Source organism: Phodopus roborovskii, unplaced genomic scaffold (assembly GCF_943737965.1).
Source record: "Phodopus roborovskii unplaced genomic scaffold, PHOROB, whole genome shotgun sequence".
Lineage (NCBI taxonomy): Eukaryota > Metazoa > Chordata > Mammalia > Rodentia > Cricetidae > Phodopus > Phodopus roborovskii.
Window position 1 is genome coordinate 11,835,559 of NW_026126588.1, and position 17,239 is coordinate 11,852,797.

The following is a 17,239-nucleotide window of genomic DNA, read 5'->3' on the forward strand; positions in this document are numbered from 1 at the left end:
ATATGAAACAAAAATGGAGCAAAGAAGAAAGATCTGAGACATATTCAAGAAAATGACTAACACTGATAATCATGTCAGACTGTATAGTTCATACAAAAACCTGAATATGAAAGTGTATGTATTTTATAAGATAGAAGAGTGTGATGGCTATTTTATTGTCAACTTGACTATATGTGAACGTAACTAAAACCCAAAATTGGGCACATTTGCTTAGTTAAATCATTTGAAGTAGGAAGATCAACTTCTAACTCAGATCTTTGAATGTGGTAAGACCCACTTCTAACCTGGACCACACAGTAGACTGGAACTCTATATATAGATGTGCAAGAAAGAAGCCTCAATCTTTGCCCATTTGCCATTGCCCTCACTAGCAAATCCAATCCTTCACTGGCCTTACAACTTATTTCTCTGGGATTCCAGAATGTACTGAATAACAGCTGAGACATTCAACCTCATAAACTGAACAACTCTTGGGTTTTGGACCTTCTGTTCACAGGCTGCTATTGTTGGATTAGCTGGACCATTGCCTGTAAGTCATTCTAATAAATTCTAAAAATATATGTATGAGAAAGAGAGAGGCAGATTTATTTTATAAGTTCTGTTACTCTTCAGAACCCTGACTAATTCAAAGAATAGACATACATGATTAAGTCTAGCACAAGGGGATGAATTTGGGAGAACAAGTCAAGCAGATTCTGGGAAAAGATGACTGAGTCGTAATGCTTACTTCTGGATTCACCGCCATTATAACTATAATACATATCTGTAAAATCATACATCAAAAAGTTTAAAGACTCCAATCTGATATTATCCCTCATTGCAATTGCTAAAATAAAGATGTAATGGTAGTTGAGTCAGTAACTTTTAGGGGTTCAATTGCTTGTGGCCACGAAGGAGACAACACAGCAATGGCAACTCATTGTGACTACTGAGTTCTGTCAGATAAGTGGATAGCTGGCTGAAAAATGTATTTCTCAGTGAAGTCCAAATCTACTGGTCATGCTGAAGATTTGGCAATATGGCATTTGGAAGTCATGAAAAGAGTAATATTTATTGCACAATCGTAAGCAGTTAGTGCATCTACATAAAATAGGTATAAGCAATAGTAATCTTGAAGAGCTGTTCAGAATCATAGTGGTAAGAACAGTTAGTAGGTGGCTGGCACAAAGTTATTTATTTCTTTTTCAGGACAAGTAAGGGATAATTAATAGTGCCTCTTGTTCCGTTTTGCACTCAGGTTGACAGATATGTAACAACCATGCTTTAAGTCATAAAGAAAAGAATGTGGTTGAGATGTTCTGCATTTATCAAGCTTCTACAGCTATGGTCATGGAAGTAGACCCATGTAGCTCAAGTCCCTTGCGACAAAGTACTGTAATATTAAAGCTATGGCTTTGTAATAGACTCTGAAAAGCAGCTCAGTAATGCTTTTTGCAAAGCCCGAGTTTTCTCCTCCTGTCACGCTGATGCTGCTATCGATGTTATTAAGTGCCAGAGGGGGAAAAGAAAGACACAGAACAAAAGCACAAAACATGTTTAGAAATGTGAGCATTAACCTTTAACAGCTGAGCTGCGGGGCAACCAGAAAACCTCAATGACGTAGTCACCTAAACAAGACCTGAATATTGTCAACACCTGTCGACATGACGGAGCAGATAAGGAAAATTTCATAAGGCTTCGACTCTAAATGGAGAGCTACCAGCCATCAATGACTGCAAGAGGCGAGTAATCCATCTTCTCCCCCTACGGATGTGGGCATAAATTATTCAATCATTAAAAGGTGGTCAGCTCTAAACACATGTACATAAGAATACCATAAAATGGGCCCAGTAGGGTGTGTGTGTGTATGTGTGTGTGTGTGCGTGCAAAAGGAAGGGAATTATAGAGGAGGATATGAGAGGGAGTGGCTGGGGGATATGGGAGAAGTTAAAGGGAGGGGAGGACGGCTATCGATGATGTAATTATAGTATTCCTCTAGGAAAGATTTTATTATCTATAAAACTTTAAATTAAAAAGCATAAAACACCAAAATGAAATGCATTCTAGGTTAAGACACAGATTATTAAGGATTTCAGTAATATTATTGCACACAAGGACTCCTTGAAACATGGTAGTTGTATCTGCTTGTAATGTGAAGTTGCGGAGTTTTGGCTACAGGAAAAATGAAAGCAGAGGGATGGTGTTACATAGAGCAAATGGACTGCAGGCATTTTTATTGGAAAATATATTGCTCATGTGATAAGGCACCTTTAAATATCAGATGGTACAAAATAATATTGTTTAAAATTTTTAAGTTATTAATTAATTCCTTGTCCCATCTACTGATCAAATATTATTTCTTAGCAATGGCAGCATCTGTCACTGAATGATGACTCTGCTTTTGTGATTTCAGGGTTTGTATAATTATTAGGCAGCTTGCACTGGTGTAAGGAAGATTTTTGTAACTATTTTAGAAATATCAGATATGGTAGTTTTGCTATAGGATCTTTCAAAGATCAAAATGAACATGTAGAGAAGACTGAATTCAATGACTGAACCCTACTTTTCTGTATAGCCACCTGCAAAAAAATTAAGAAAAGAGATATCTATTAAAGCTAAATATGTCAAATTTAAATTTTTAGTAGAGAATGAGTATGTAATTCTTACTGTATGCTAAGCGCTATTCCAATGGTGTGTGCATAGCAATGCCTTTGATCCTCTCAGTATGCCTATAAGCACTAATAATCTTATCATCCCATGTGTAAATAAAGAAACCAAGAGGATAAATAGGCTGGTGTGACATGTAGTCACTCAAAGAGCTAGAATTCGAAGCCGACTGTCTGGTTTCAGTGCTTACAAGAATACATTCATAGTGTTCCCTCTCAGGATTGTTATTGAGTACACTTCATACTAGCCCACAGTCAGAATCACTTAACTATACATTAGAACAAGATCTTACGTTTTGAAGGGTGAACTGGAGAAACTTAATATCTTATCATTTCTATATCTCTTAGTATATATCACATAAACTGTAATGGAAATATGTTCTTTGGACTTTAGCATTTAAACCAAAGCACACACACACACACACACACACACACACACACACACACACACACACACTTGCATATATATGCAGAATTTTTTTTTTGTCATTCAGTGAGTAGAGTCTATTTAACATCACTTGAAAATACTCAAAGATATTACATATCCTACTTTTCTTTTTTTGGAGATTATGATATAATTTCAACATTTTTCTGTGTCTTTTCCTTCCTCCAAACCCTCCCACATACCTCTCCTTGTTTGCTTTTGAATTCATGGCCTTTTTTTTCTTAGTTACTGCATGAATAAATGCAAAAGTATATAAATAAAGACAATCCCACATGGCAGAGAATTGTCTTGTCCTAAATCCCACAATACCCAGCTGAGAAAGAATTGATGACAGTGTACTTCCTTCGAAACTGAGCAGGCTAGCTATTTTGTGGAAAAGTTGGCACAGAAAAAAAATGTATTTCAGGATACATCACATCAAAGTAAATACAATATACAACAGTAAAACCCATCAAACCCAGGCTGTCTGAAGTCATTCAGTGGAACTATTAAATCAATACAATTCACTGAAATGTAGAAAATAGCTTAGAAGGTGGGAAGCTGGTATACTGAATTTGCTCACTTGCATTCTAACTGAATATTCTGGAAATGATAATGCCCATAGTGACTTGACATTAGGGGGGTAAAAATCACCATTAAAATATCATGCATTCCCTAAAAAGTGTGCCTGTAATTACAAGGTCAACATGAATTGTCACAAGTGCTGAAATACTTGGCTTGCAGTCAGGAGTTTAGCACTGAATTACTACAGGTAATGGTGGAGGGCATGGTTTAGTGGGAAAATGAGACCTTTTAGTCAAGCATTCAGAATTAAAGTATGATTTTACTGTCTTACAGAAAGAAGTTGATTTCCCCAAGCTACTTTTTTGTTTCCTTCTGAACATAACTTGCTAGAATGCCCTGACCTAGCTGTAAATCTGCCAGGAGACAGAATTTCAAAGTTTTAATAAAAGTTGCTTGTTAAAACAATGTTACCATGTCCACAGCTGGCAGTGTCATAATAGCACTTGATTCTTCACATCTCATGGGGCTAGAGAAGAGAGCAAACTCTCATTGCTCTCTCCAGTTTCTTGATCATGATTCCTAAATACCTTTGGCAAAATCAAGGGAGGGAAACCCCGTCTATACATCAACTAAATAACAGAGAAAGCAAATTAGTGTGCCTTTTCATGCTTGGTGGCGTACTTAATAGTCTCAAGGAATTAAGGCATGAAAGAAATAGGACCATTCTTGGCAGGCATGCTTGACTCCTGCAGGAACATTCCATTTAGAAGGAAAGGTTATCTATCCACAAGAGTGCTCTCCACAGGTCTGGCCTCATTCAAGTTTGGGACTCTGCCAGAACATGTATGCAGATGTCTCTGGGGACATCTAGATAGCACTGTTTTACACTGTTACATCAGAAATCTTGTACAAAAAAAAACCATTCCTTTTCAGTACGGTAGTGTTTGAGATGCTCATGTTTCTCACAAGTAATTGTGTTTTTCATAAATACTGATAAAGGGATCATGTTTGATGTTCTCCTCTATTCAAGTGCCAAGTTACATATGTATGTGATATCTACAGAAGTATCTTCAGCATCTTCTCTTTCATGATTGTCTTAGTTCAGGCTTTAAGTGTTTGCACATTAGACTATACGACACAGTGACAAAGTTTCTGAAAAGTAAAACTCAGCAAACAGCAATCAAAATCTTACCCCAAGCATTCAGTAAGTACTTGGTATTGTTCTTTGTTTTCTTAATAGTTCTATAGGAAACTAGGCAAAGACAAATTATATCTACCTTAGAAATAAATTTTCTTAAAACAAAACATGGAACTTATAAGAAGGACAGGTCTTGTCAACTTGGCAGGTTCTAGATTCATCCAGGAGCCACATCTTTGGGAATATCTGTGAGGATGTTTCTAGACTAGATTAACCAAGGTGGGAGGACCCTAATTTGGGTGGCACCATTCATGGTCCAGATTTCTGGACTGAATAAGGGGAAGAAATAGAGCTGATGCCAGCTTCCTTATGTCTCTGGTTCCAGACACTGGATTCAGAGTAACTAGCTAGCTCATGTTCCTCTTACTGTGACTGCCCTTTCATGATTTCACTGGTCCCTCAAACTGAGCTGAAATACACTCTTCTTTCCTTAGGTTGCTTAGTGCCCTGTATTTGTCACAGCAATGGTGCTAATGTAGTGTTTTCTATACTCTGGTTCTCAGTGTGCTCTGGATTTTCCTTGTCCATGGTGCCTTTCATGAACCAGGGTTTCAAAAACAAAAAGAGAGTCAGTCAGTAGTGGGGCACGCCTTTAATCCTAGCACTCAGGAGGCAGAGGCAAGTGATTCTCTCTCTGTGAGTTTGAGATCAGCCTGGTCTATAAGAGCTAGTTCCAGGACAGGCTCCAAAGCTAAGCAGAGAGACCCTGTCTCTATAAACTAAACAAAACAGAGCAAACAAACAAAGCAGAATGTTTTAAATCTCATGATGGCTTTCCATGCCTATAACCTTAATAATCTTTGTATAGAACCTCAGGATACTTTAGTAGAGGGGACTTTGGTACCTGTGCCAAATGTGTCACCTAGCAGACTGAAAAGTGATTTGCTGAGCTAAGGGCATAGCTAGGGTAAAATCTGGGTTTTGGCTTATTCTCTAGGACTGTCACTACTACATTAGGTACCATAGTATGGTGATAATCAAAGATGCTGCATTTAAACACGTGGGTCAATGTCCTGATATAACAAGGGGAGGTGATAGGGATATGTATATTGCTAGTGTCTAACACAGTATAGGAAAATTACTGCAAGGGTGAAGACCAACAAGGATGAGGGTCATAGCAAATGTGTGAATGGAGATTGCTAGGAGATAAGGAAGGAACTAAATCTGAGGGATGTCAGAAACACATGCCAGGGGCAATTCCTGAGGTGTCACTCTTTTGGAAGTGAGTCTCTCAGGAATTCTATCATTTTCTCCATAGTCTCAAAAGATTGGTCTTCAGCCTTCTTTTCTGCTGTGGAGGTCTACTGCACACAAGATGGATTTCATAATATCTCTTGTCATGGCAAGGATTTTCAGGTCTTCCAGGCATTATGGAATGGAATAGAGCCTTGGCAAGTATTTCCTTATTCTTGACTCATAAAGATAGGCTATGTGGCCCTTTAAACCACTTAAACAGTGTATATGTAAATGAGAATAGCCACCGAGGGAAAGGATTGTCACTTTATAAATTCCTAGTACAATCTTCATTTCATCAGAAAATGGCAACTGTGCTGATTTGAATTATGTATATTTCAAAAGAAACAAAAAATTAAGCTATTGTTCAAATTTCACTCTAAGATCTGTGGTAACATTCTGGAAGGAGGGGCAATAGCTATCCAGGAAGAGGGAAAGACATAAATTGGACTCAAAGATGTCAACAACTGTCATTTACTTTAGCTCAAAGAACTCTTGTATGGGGTGGCAAATGGGTCATATACTCCTAGTACACAGCCTCCCTTCTCTTTTCCCCCCTGTTTACATCAATGCCACCACACAGACACAACCTTTCCCTAGAGGGAGACATGGGAGATGTGGACTGTGAACTCTGGCTGAGAATGAAGGTCACGGATGAACACATGCAGGAAGAAAATGACAACGAAAGCAAAAGTTTAAAAAATCAAGCAAGACATAAAGATGGAGAAAGAACTGGTGTGGGTAAGGATGCGCATAAGACAGATGAAGCCCAAGGGAGCCCAGCAATGATGCTAAAAACACCGCTGCAAACTACTTTGTGTAAAACCTACCATCATCCTTCATTTTGTTTGACTGGGGCTGGTTCTGCCAAGGAGGGCCAACTCTAATTGCGTTAGATAGAATATTTCAGTGGTAGAAATAAACAGAACATTATTAAAAAGAGAATTAGGATTATGCCTTGTGCATTAAGGCTTGCCAGACCAATGTCACCTTTGGCCCTGGTTCATCTAGAAAGAAATAATTTATACAGTAAAAATAAAAAATGTTGTACTTCAAACCCTCTACTAAGAAAAAACAAGAGCTTTATACTGTTTGGATCTATATGAAACAAAGTGATTATTTGTTAATCCACTGAAAGAAACATGTATTTGAAGAATAAACAGTTCTGAGCCCTAAAACCAAAGAAGTTCAAAGGTTAAAGAAATGCTGCATAAAAAATGATTAGAGTAGAATTAGAACAAGGATTAGTTCTTTTCTTCCATAAGCAAGAAATAACTTTCCAGAGGGCAATTTGGCAATATACACCAAGTATCTATCTTAATCAGTTCCTTCCACCTGGCCCTTTGATTTTCTTGAAGAATGTATCCTAAGGAAATAATCAGACGAGAAGCTTAAGGCACCTTAAAATAAACATAGTGGTATTTACAAGAGATATTCCACATGCTCAAGAATAAGGAACTTATCCAATAAATCACTGCACATAGACAAATGAACTATGGTGCAGCCACTAAAGTCATATTATGGCTTTTTGATGTGATTATTTTATACTATAAAATTGTTCGTATCCATATAATAGAATACAATGAACAAATTGAAAAATCCAATGAGTACACGTCAACTAACATGTGTGTGTGTGTGTGTGTGTGTTTTTTTTTTTTTTTTTAGAGAGCGTTCATCCCCAGTTGGGACATCTTTATTACATCCTCATCCCTACCCAAAGCTTGGGGAAGTTCTTGGGAAAGCAGGCAGAAAAGAGTTGGAAGATGGGGGAGAGTACTATGAAATGCCTGCTGGACGTGACAGATATCACACTCAGGAACACAGAGAAGCTGTGGTCACCTGCTCAAGACTGAACCTGCACTAATTCAAGCCAGTCAAAATTCTGGCATAGATGGCAACAATGCCTTGTATGCCCCACCCTGAATAAGGGGCTACTGGCAGTGGGCATATATTCTTATGAGTACAGCACTGTGGGATGATACTTACGGAGTGGGCAAAGGCCTCAACAGCCACAGATGAAAAATGACAAGAGTACTATTAACAGAGCTGGAGAGATGACTCAGCTGTTGAGAGCACTGGCTGCTTTTCTGCAGGACCCAGGTTCAGTTTCTAGCGCCTAGATGGCAGCTCAAAACTGTCTGTAATTCTAGTTGCAGGTGATCTGACAATCTTTTCTGGCCTCCAAAGGTATAAGACACATATGTATTACATAAGCACAGATGCAGGACAAACACCCATATACATCAAAATAAATTTTAAAAAGTCCCCATTGATAGAGAAAGACAATATTTATCTAGTTAAGAAATAGAAAATGCCTTTAAGTCATATAACAGTGATTAATAAAATGAAGTGAAATTTGTGGCATAGGAAGACAAACCGAATTCCTTGGGTACCATTGCCAACATTTAAATTTTAATTGACAGCAAACACAATACAGAGTTTGAAATAATTCTGGGGCTAACGATTCAGCTCTGTGCTACATCATATACTTAACTTAAAATATGTGAAATCTGGGGTTCCATTTCCATCACCCAAAAATAGAATAAAATAACAAAATGACAGCTCCTACTGATGAAAAAATTAAACACTGTACCCTTTATATATATATATATATATATATATATATATATATATATATATATGCACTTACAAGGCCATTTGAAAACTTGGTACTGACTAATAAATGTACAAAGTTAGGTGATGGTGTTTGTGATGATGGTGATGATGATAGTAGTAACAATGGTGATAGTGAGGATGGTGGTGGTGATGCTGGTGGTGAGGATGCTGGTGGTGAGGATGAGAAGACTGTGATGATGATGAAGTGAACAGAGCTGATTGTCTGATGAAGGTTATTCTGTAGGTTAAGAGAATGAAGTGTAACAGAGCGCTAAAGAAGCAGCAAACTGCTTCAAACAGATCTGTAGTTTTAAAATATCTATGATGCACACCAAATTCTATATATGAGGAATCTAAAGACAAGAGATTTTAAGTAATATGCCAAGGTCCCTAATTCAACTCAGGCACCCCTTACAGCCAGCATTCTAAATCTATTAAATCCATTTTTAAAATGTTTCAATTATGAAGCTTAAATACAACACATCTGGCTGGGTATCTTCAAAGAAAGAGGCAAAGTTTTTTCTCAAAATGTTCTTAGTGTAGGTCCTAGAAATGGATGCACAGGGATTGGAGAGAGTGCTGGTCTAACTCAGTGGTCTAGAGAGTATGCTGCTCTTCCAGAGTACCGAGTTCGGCAGTCAGCACTGACACTGGATGGCTCATAGTTGCCTGTACCTTACGGGATATAACTCCTTTGCTCTCCATGGACACCTGTGCACACACACGCACACACGCACACGCACACACACACACACACACAAACACACACACAGAATAAATAAACATTTTTTAAAAATAAAAATAGGCTCGGCAGCGTTTTCATTGAAGAGTATGCAACTGTCAGAGGGATGATGCATAGTAAAAGTCTCTTTACTATTTATCGCATATCTGTCTGTCTGTCTGCCTGTCTGTCTGTCTGTCATGTGTCTCTTTTAATTTCAGAACTCTGCAGGGTATTTTGCATCATCCCATGGTGCATAGCAAAAGTCTCTTTACTATTTATTGCATATCTGTCTGTCTGTCTGTCATGAGTCTCTTTTAATTTCAGAACTCTGCAGGGTATTTTGCATCATCCCAGGCCGCTACTTACTATAATCCAGAGGCCAGCCTATCCTCTACTCCATGTATCTTTAGTGACAGCAAATAAGAATGTCCATAGACATTGCCAAGAGAATAATGCTCCTTCCAGTGAAGAACAATCACTGATACATATTTAATATATAATGTCTATGTGTAACATATTCATGATACAAAACACTATAGTGATCAAAACAATATGTTGTAATAAACAAAAAATTTAAATAATAAATGTGTAGTCTTGCACGTAAGTTAATTCTGGATCCATTAAACAACCACATTGCAAGTATTAAAGGATGAAAAGGAAGTGTAATTGAATATAGTAAGGGCTCACAGGAGACAAAGAATCCAAAAATATGGAACAAAATGTTCACAATAGAGGAAAGGCAACATATTTGATAAAGTAATACCATAACTTAAATTAACAATAACTCAGGAAAATATTATTTGGTGGAATATTAACTCACATAATTAACGGGCAAAGAATTTTCAGCATTTAGTTAAAAAAAAAGAAAAAAAAGCAATTCCAACTGATCGTCAAGTGAAGTGAAGACAAAACATCAGAGAAGTACAAAAGACAAAAGAATCAAAAGATAAATGATGCGATTTCAAGCTCTATACTGGAACCAGATGATTTCTATTCCTTTTCTGCTTTAAATTCTATCATTGCTTGCAAAAAGAAGTGGTGCACTCTAAACCCAGACAAGAAAAACATACACTCATGTGTTGCATGTTTAATAAATCTCAAACAAAAGGAAGTTGAAAATAGTAACCAGCTGCTTCTGTCTTTCCACTGGAGGAAAATGGACAAGAACAAAACTAAGGCATTAAAAATTTAATCTAAAATTAAAAAAAAAAACTACTTTGACATAAGAGGAAATTAGAAAGTAGGATGAGCATAGATTGTTTCTTGGTATTTGACTCAGTTTTACAGATTAAGTCAGGGGAGGGATAAGGAGAGAGAGAGATAGAGAGAGAGAAAGAGAGAATAAAAGAGGGAGCCATAATAGGTTGAAAAGAAAACTGACTCTAGATAAATGTCCAGAGACCTACAAGGTTGACCCCAACTAACAATCTGAGCAATAGTGGAAAGGCTACCATAGATGCCCTTCCCTGACAACGAGATTGATAACTAACTCATAAGCCATCATAGAGCTCTCATCTAGTAGCTGATGGAAATAGAAGCAGACATCCCCAGCTAGACACTGAGCCGAACTGGAATCCAGATGCAGAGAGGGAAGACAAGACCAGGCTACAGAAACCCACAGAGACGGCTGACCCGAACAAGGAGAAGCTAATGGGTCCCTGGACTGATAGCTGGGAATCCAGCACTGGACTGACTCAGACCCCTTGATCATGGATCTCAGTTAGAAGGCCTGGGCAGTCTAAGGGACCTCTGACAGTGGAATCAGGATGTATCTTTGGTGCACAGAAGGACTTTGGGAGCACATTCCCCATGGAGGGATAGTCCCTTAACCTAGAGGCAGGAGGGAGGGCCTAGTCCCTACTCCAAATGACTTTACAGATTTTGTTGACCCCTCCTGGAAGGCACCACACACCCTGTGGAGTGGTGGTGGTGGGCAATGGGATGGGAGGGTGGTTGGGGGGCATGGGAGGGAGGGAGAGGGAACTGGGATCAATATGTAAAATAAAAAAATTAATTTTAAAAAGATGAAATATTAAAAAAATAAACAGAATATCTGAAGATTTCTTTAAAAAATACAATTGACCATGGAAAGTATGGCTGATGAAAACCTAAAAGCAATTCTAATAAAGTATGCAAGACACATGGGAATTAAGTGCCATTGATGATTTTTTCATTACCCAATCTTGCATGAAACTAATGTTAAAATCATATCAAAACTTAATGACCTTCCAAACAAAACTTCAGCGTCTCTGCAAAATATGCCTTGTAGCAGTCTGAATGAGAATGGGTCCCATAGTCTCATATATTTTAATACTTCCACCCCATTCGGTGGAACTGATTGGGAAGGATTGGTAGGTATGGCCTTGTTGGAAGAGGTGTGTCACTGCAGGGGCAGGCTTTCAGATCTCAAAGGACTATTCCAGGTGTGCCCCTCACTGCCTCCTACCTGTGTGGATAGGGATGTGAGCTCTCAGCTGTGCATGCCACTGCGCCTTTGTGGTGTCACATGGACTCTAACTCTCTGAAAACATAAGCTCATGCTTTCTTTTGTGTATTGTCTTGGTCATGGTGTTTTGTCCCAATAGAAACATAATAGATGACCTTAACCTCTGCTCTCTCTCTCCAGCCCTGTAAGTGCTGCATTCAATCCTGTCAGAAACCACACATGGTTATTATTTTCATCAGAGACTATATAAGTCACTTCCATGGTCAAAGAACTTACATTATTCCAAAGGAAAAAGTCATAAAACCTTTTATTCATTTGGTTTCACTTCACTTTGTTCGCAGGCCTTCTTTGATTTTCAGTTGAAGCTGGTAGACAGCTCTTAAAAAGTTTTGTACACTTGTAAGTGCTCTTGTCAAACTCTATCCTTTACCCCTCTTTCTTAGGTTTTCTCTTTCTGGAATTGTTATGAAGCCAGTTAATTAGTTTGGCCCTGGCAAGATAGCCAGGTGAGAACAGTTGATGCTCCTGGAGAACCAAAATGTGACAAAAGTTATCTCCTAGAGAGGTATAATTCCAAGCCAGCCTCTCTGGTTCACTGAGGGGACTTCAGCAGCATTCAGCCCCAGGTGCCTTCAATAAGCAACTCACACATACAACCATTACTGCCCACCTCCCTTGAGATTCTCTGAATCCCACAAGTCCTGTTACTTGAGATCTGTTTCCTATTCTATATTTGAAGAATAAATGTTTCAAGAGACATTTTCAGTGGGGTTCCACAAAATATTTCTAAGTATGAATTGTAAGGTCCACTACTTCAAATAAATTGAAACACAAAATGCATGTATAACTAAAAATTTTTCTCTAGTCATTGGCATTCAAATCAGACTGGGTGTGGGTAGTGTACACCTTTCATCCCAGCACTTCGAAGGCAGAGGCAGGGAGACCTCTGTGGACTCAAGCCTGATCTACAAATTGAGTTCCAGGCCGGCCAGCCAGGACTATACAAAGGCAAACAAGCAACAACAGATCCAGAAAGATAAAGTCTTTGTGATGATTTGTCGACTTAAACATGAAATCGTTCTGGTTAAAAACAAACAAACAAAAAACCAACCAAACAAATAAAAATCTTAAAGCCTGTTATTGTTTCCACAGACTTGGCTAGCAGTTAGCTAGCTAATTGCTGCAGGAGGAAGACTGCCCAGCTGGCATTTACTGGGCAGTGCAGAATTCAAGACTCTCTTAGAATCAGCCTTTGGGAAATACACAAGGAGGCAATGATCACTCATGTTCACTAGTGTCCTTCTAGAGCTTCCAGACCCTTTAAACCTGAAGTTTTGGAATAGAGTCAGAAGGGGCATTTTCAGAACTGTTGCCATAACTTCTGCTGATGACAAGCCACAGTTAACCAGTGCACGGTGGGAATCATGACAGTATAGGGCATTATCAAACTGCATGTTATAGCCTACCTCTTCCCATCCCTTTCAATTGCAGTTTCTGTACTGTAAAGGGCAAGCAATAGGAAGCAAGTCCTTTGCAGATTAGTTGAGAAAGCAGGAAGCAAGGCAGTAGGAATGGACAGAGAGGCAGAAAGGAGTGGGAGAGGAGCATCTGGTTTTTGTTTGTTTGTTTCTTGTGTTTTTTTCCGTAGGAGATAGCACAGGAATGAATCCTAGTTAATGGAATAGAACAAGAGAGTGGTGCTTTGGGGAAAAGCCAGGTCCAAAGGGATGTCTAAAGGAGGAGGTAGATGATGGGCAAAAGCAAGACATCAAATGAGACATTAATGGCCCATTCCTCGAAGTTACAGATCTGGGCTGGCTCTGCTCAGATGTGCATACAGTAGGTCTCCCACCAACACCTCTTGGAGGAAGGGTCACAGGGAATCCTGAGGAAAACAATGGAATTTGAAATAACATGTCAAGCTGACTTAGGCCTGGTACCACATGTAGAGCAAATCCCCCACCCTGCCAAATCTCCTGTGTAATAGTCTGACCGTTTCCAAATTATAGCCATGTCAGCAATAATATTTCAGGCCACTTCCAAAATTCCCCATTTCATTTCATTTTGCTGATGCGGAAAGGAAATGAAATGTGATCCACATTTGAGAGAAGCAATTCAGTCTCTTGCAGCTGCTGCCTGGTATCCGGACAGAATGACAGATCCAGGGAATTTGCCACAATCATCGTGGGCCAGTAACAACTTGCTCCCGGGAGCCATTACTGTCTTTGCCGTATCTAACTCATTTCTTGTCTAAACAAAATCAATGGTTTAGAATGATATTTTTTATTTTTTTTTTGATGGTTGACAATGAATGCTTAAAAAAATTTTAAACAAATTGCCACCCATTTATAATGAACTAGATGCTGAGCATAAAGAATGTTTTGATAGGAAAATCACATTTTTTTTTCTGAGTTGTAGTTTGTTTCCTTTATTATTGTTGTTGTTTGTTTTGTTTTTTGTTTTCTTTCTTCCTTTTTTTTTTTTTTTTTTTTTTTTTTTTTTTTTTGGAGACAGGGTTTCTCTATATAGTCTTGACTGGCCTAGAATTCACTCTGTAGTTCAGGCTGACCTTGAACTCATAGAGATTCACCTGCCTCTGCCTCCTGAGTGGATTAAAGGTGTGTACCACCACTGCCCCGTGAGTGGTAGTTTCTTTATCCATAAATTTGAGCTGAGCTAAGCCGACCTCCTGGCTTAGTTTGAGCTAAACTCCTGTGATAGGTGTTTATGAACTGCCCACAAATTTTTTTTTTGTCAAAACAGAAATATCTATTACTATAAATTCATGATGCTGAAAACTGTACTATCCACTGTGTGATTCTTAACTCTGGATGGAAACATTCCATTCTGGAAGAAAGAAGAAAGTTCATCCAGACTCAAGAGTCTCAAGAAGCCTGGAAAGTTGCAGGAACCAAAGGCTGCTCCCCAAGTTTACAGATCATTGAACTATAGAAGACTCTTTGCTGGAAAGGTCTACCGAGTCTTCTCCCACGTGGGGATAAGCTTTCAACTTTTGTGTCACCCGTGCTCCTGTAAAAAAAAAAAAAAAAAAAAAAAAAAAAAACCCTCATAAAACCATTGGTTCACCAAGCTAGACTGGATGGAATCATTTCCTTGTTCTGTGGTCAGGCCTCCCCAAAGGGTTACACAATATATGGTGAAATGAGGTAGTGTCATTACTCCTAAAAATGCACGCTGATGTGTTAAAAGCAAGGTGGTACTTTAAGTAGCTTAACATTAGATCATGTAGAAAACATGTGAATACTTTTTTCTGTAGTACCTACCACTATTTCATCTGTGCTATTTTTTACCTTACAACATTTTATACATTTTAATAAGCTTTTAAGAAGTTTATTTTGTTGGCATTGTTATTACAAATTATGTGGTTTAATTCTATCCACTGGACCTTGACTGAGGAAACATACACAAGTCTACATTCAAGATCGGAAGACATGTTCAACTAAACTAGATTTAGATTGCTATAGTAAGCAAGCAGGGGGTACCTCCATTAAACATTGGATACGTTTATATGGTTACAAGTCCATTTAAGTTGTGAAGTGCTAAATAATCAAACGACGTGACCGCATCATAATTTTATGTAAAGCCTCGCGCTGTCACTGCAGATACAGGAACTCAGCATTGCTGTTTGGGGAAGAGCAATCTATGGTAATTAGCAAGGGGAACTACAACACTGCACAGCACATGAGTTCAAGAGGAAAGAAGGTACTAAAGCTTTCATGCTCAGGGAACTTTTATGATGCAGACGAGAGCTAAGTTAGCCCGACAGTACATTAAAACTGAAATGAACTGTCATCCTAACAGCGGGAGCTTACAAAGATGTATGGCTTGTGGTGAAGTGACTCAGGGGCTAGGTAAAAGTTCTTTTACTGACTAACTGAGGCAGTTTTAGTATTAATAAGGACATGGTCAATGAATTAAAACAATTCCATAATATCACAAACAAAATAGTAAAATCTAATTGCTAACCATTTGCAGATACTAGGAAATCAACTTGCTTTTTTTGGGAAACTGTATAAGTGAAAATAATATTTAACAAAACCTTCTTACTCATGTATAACATGGGGTAATTAGGAATTGATTCTCTTCTTACAGAAATGTTTCAGCTAATAAAAATAGAGGGAATAACAAAGTTAAATTATCACCATATTGTCTGCCCTAAAAGAATGAATGGATCTAGGTATTGATGATAAGTGAGTATTATACAGAGAAAAAAGGCATTTCAAAGTGGCTTGAGAGATGCCCAAGCTACACAAGCATGAGGACCCATGTTCAGTTTCCTAGCACACACATATTAAAGCCCTGTGTGAAGTGCATGCCCATGATCTAAGGGTTGGTACTGCATACGTTGGCAGATTCCAGGGCCCACTGGTAAGCCAGTCTAGTCAAACCCGTGAAATCCAGCCTTGGTGATTGACCCTGTGTCAAAATACAAGGTGAGGAGTACTTGAGGAAGACATCTAAATGTGTCCTCTGAATCCATATGTACACATACCTGCACACATATGTGTACACTCAGTAACTCTATTAGAAAACTCAAAGGAAAGCCTGAGTAGAGTGAATTAAGCAAAAGACAGATGAGCAGAAGTCTAACCTAAAGTAGAGGATTAGACCAAATAAACAAGAAATATAAAAATAAAAATTTTTAACTATCCTTGGGAAAGGAAATGTGGAATACTGTGAAAGCACCAAGCCTTTGAATTATAAGCATAGGTGGGGAGAAGAATCCAAAGTCAGTGGCATACACCAGATCTTCACCAAGATTGTAGAAGAAAACTTCCCAAGAGTAAGAAACACTTTACACATACATGAAACACACAGACATTATACAGATATTTAATTATACAGATATATATGTATATATATCATATCATAGCTAAAACACTAAGTATATTTAATAAAGAAAGCATAGTAAAAACTACAAGAGAAAAAACACAGCCACATATAAAAGAAAACCATTAGAATATCACTGACTTTTCAACGGAAACTTTGAAAGCTAGAAGAGCCTGGAGCAGCACATTCCAAGTCCCAAAAGACTGTGACATCGCAGCCTAGACTAACAAACTATATGCTAAATTGAAAGAGAATGTTTCATGATATAAACAGCCTTACAAAGGTTGTATCTACTGACCTAAACTTAAAGAAAATGGGAAGTATTATATCAGGATAAAGAGAGGAAGGAGAGCATAACTAGGAAATCATGGAAAGAGATTTGAAGCTGTAATTATTAAAACACAGCATGTCACTGAAAATGCATCGCCACAAAAATTCAACAATGGGATGACTGTATTTAACACACACATGCATACACACACACACACACACACACACACACACACCAGTGGCCACAGTTCTCCAATCAAAAGACACAGGTTGGTTGAGTGGCTTAAGAAACACAATTCATTTATTT

At 38.3% G+C, this 17,239-nt stretch overlaps 1 protein-coding gene across 1 annotated transcript in view; it reads right to left on the minus strand.

The window, feature by feature from the left end:
- Positions 1-8,718: 8,718 nt before the first annotated feature.
- LOC127236585 (collagen alpha-1(XIX) chain-like) overlaps positions 8,719-17,239 on the minus strand; it is a 107,905-nt gene continuing 99,384 nt past the window's right edge. Inside the window, exon 13 of the mRNA XM_051204295.1 lies at positions 8,719-8,830. Coding sequence (XP_051060252.1) covers positions 8,719-8,830 — 112 coding nt within the window. The remainder of the gene's footprint in view (positions 8,831-17,239) is intronic.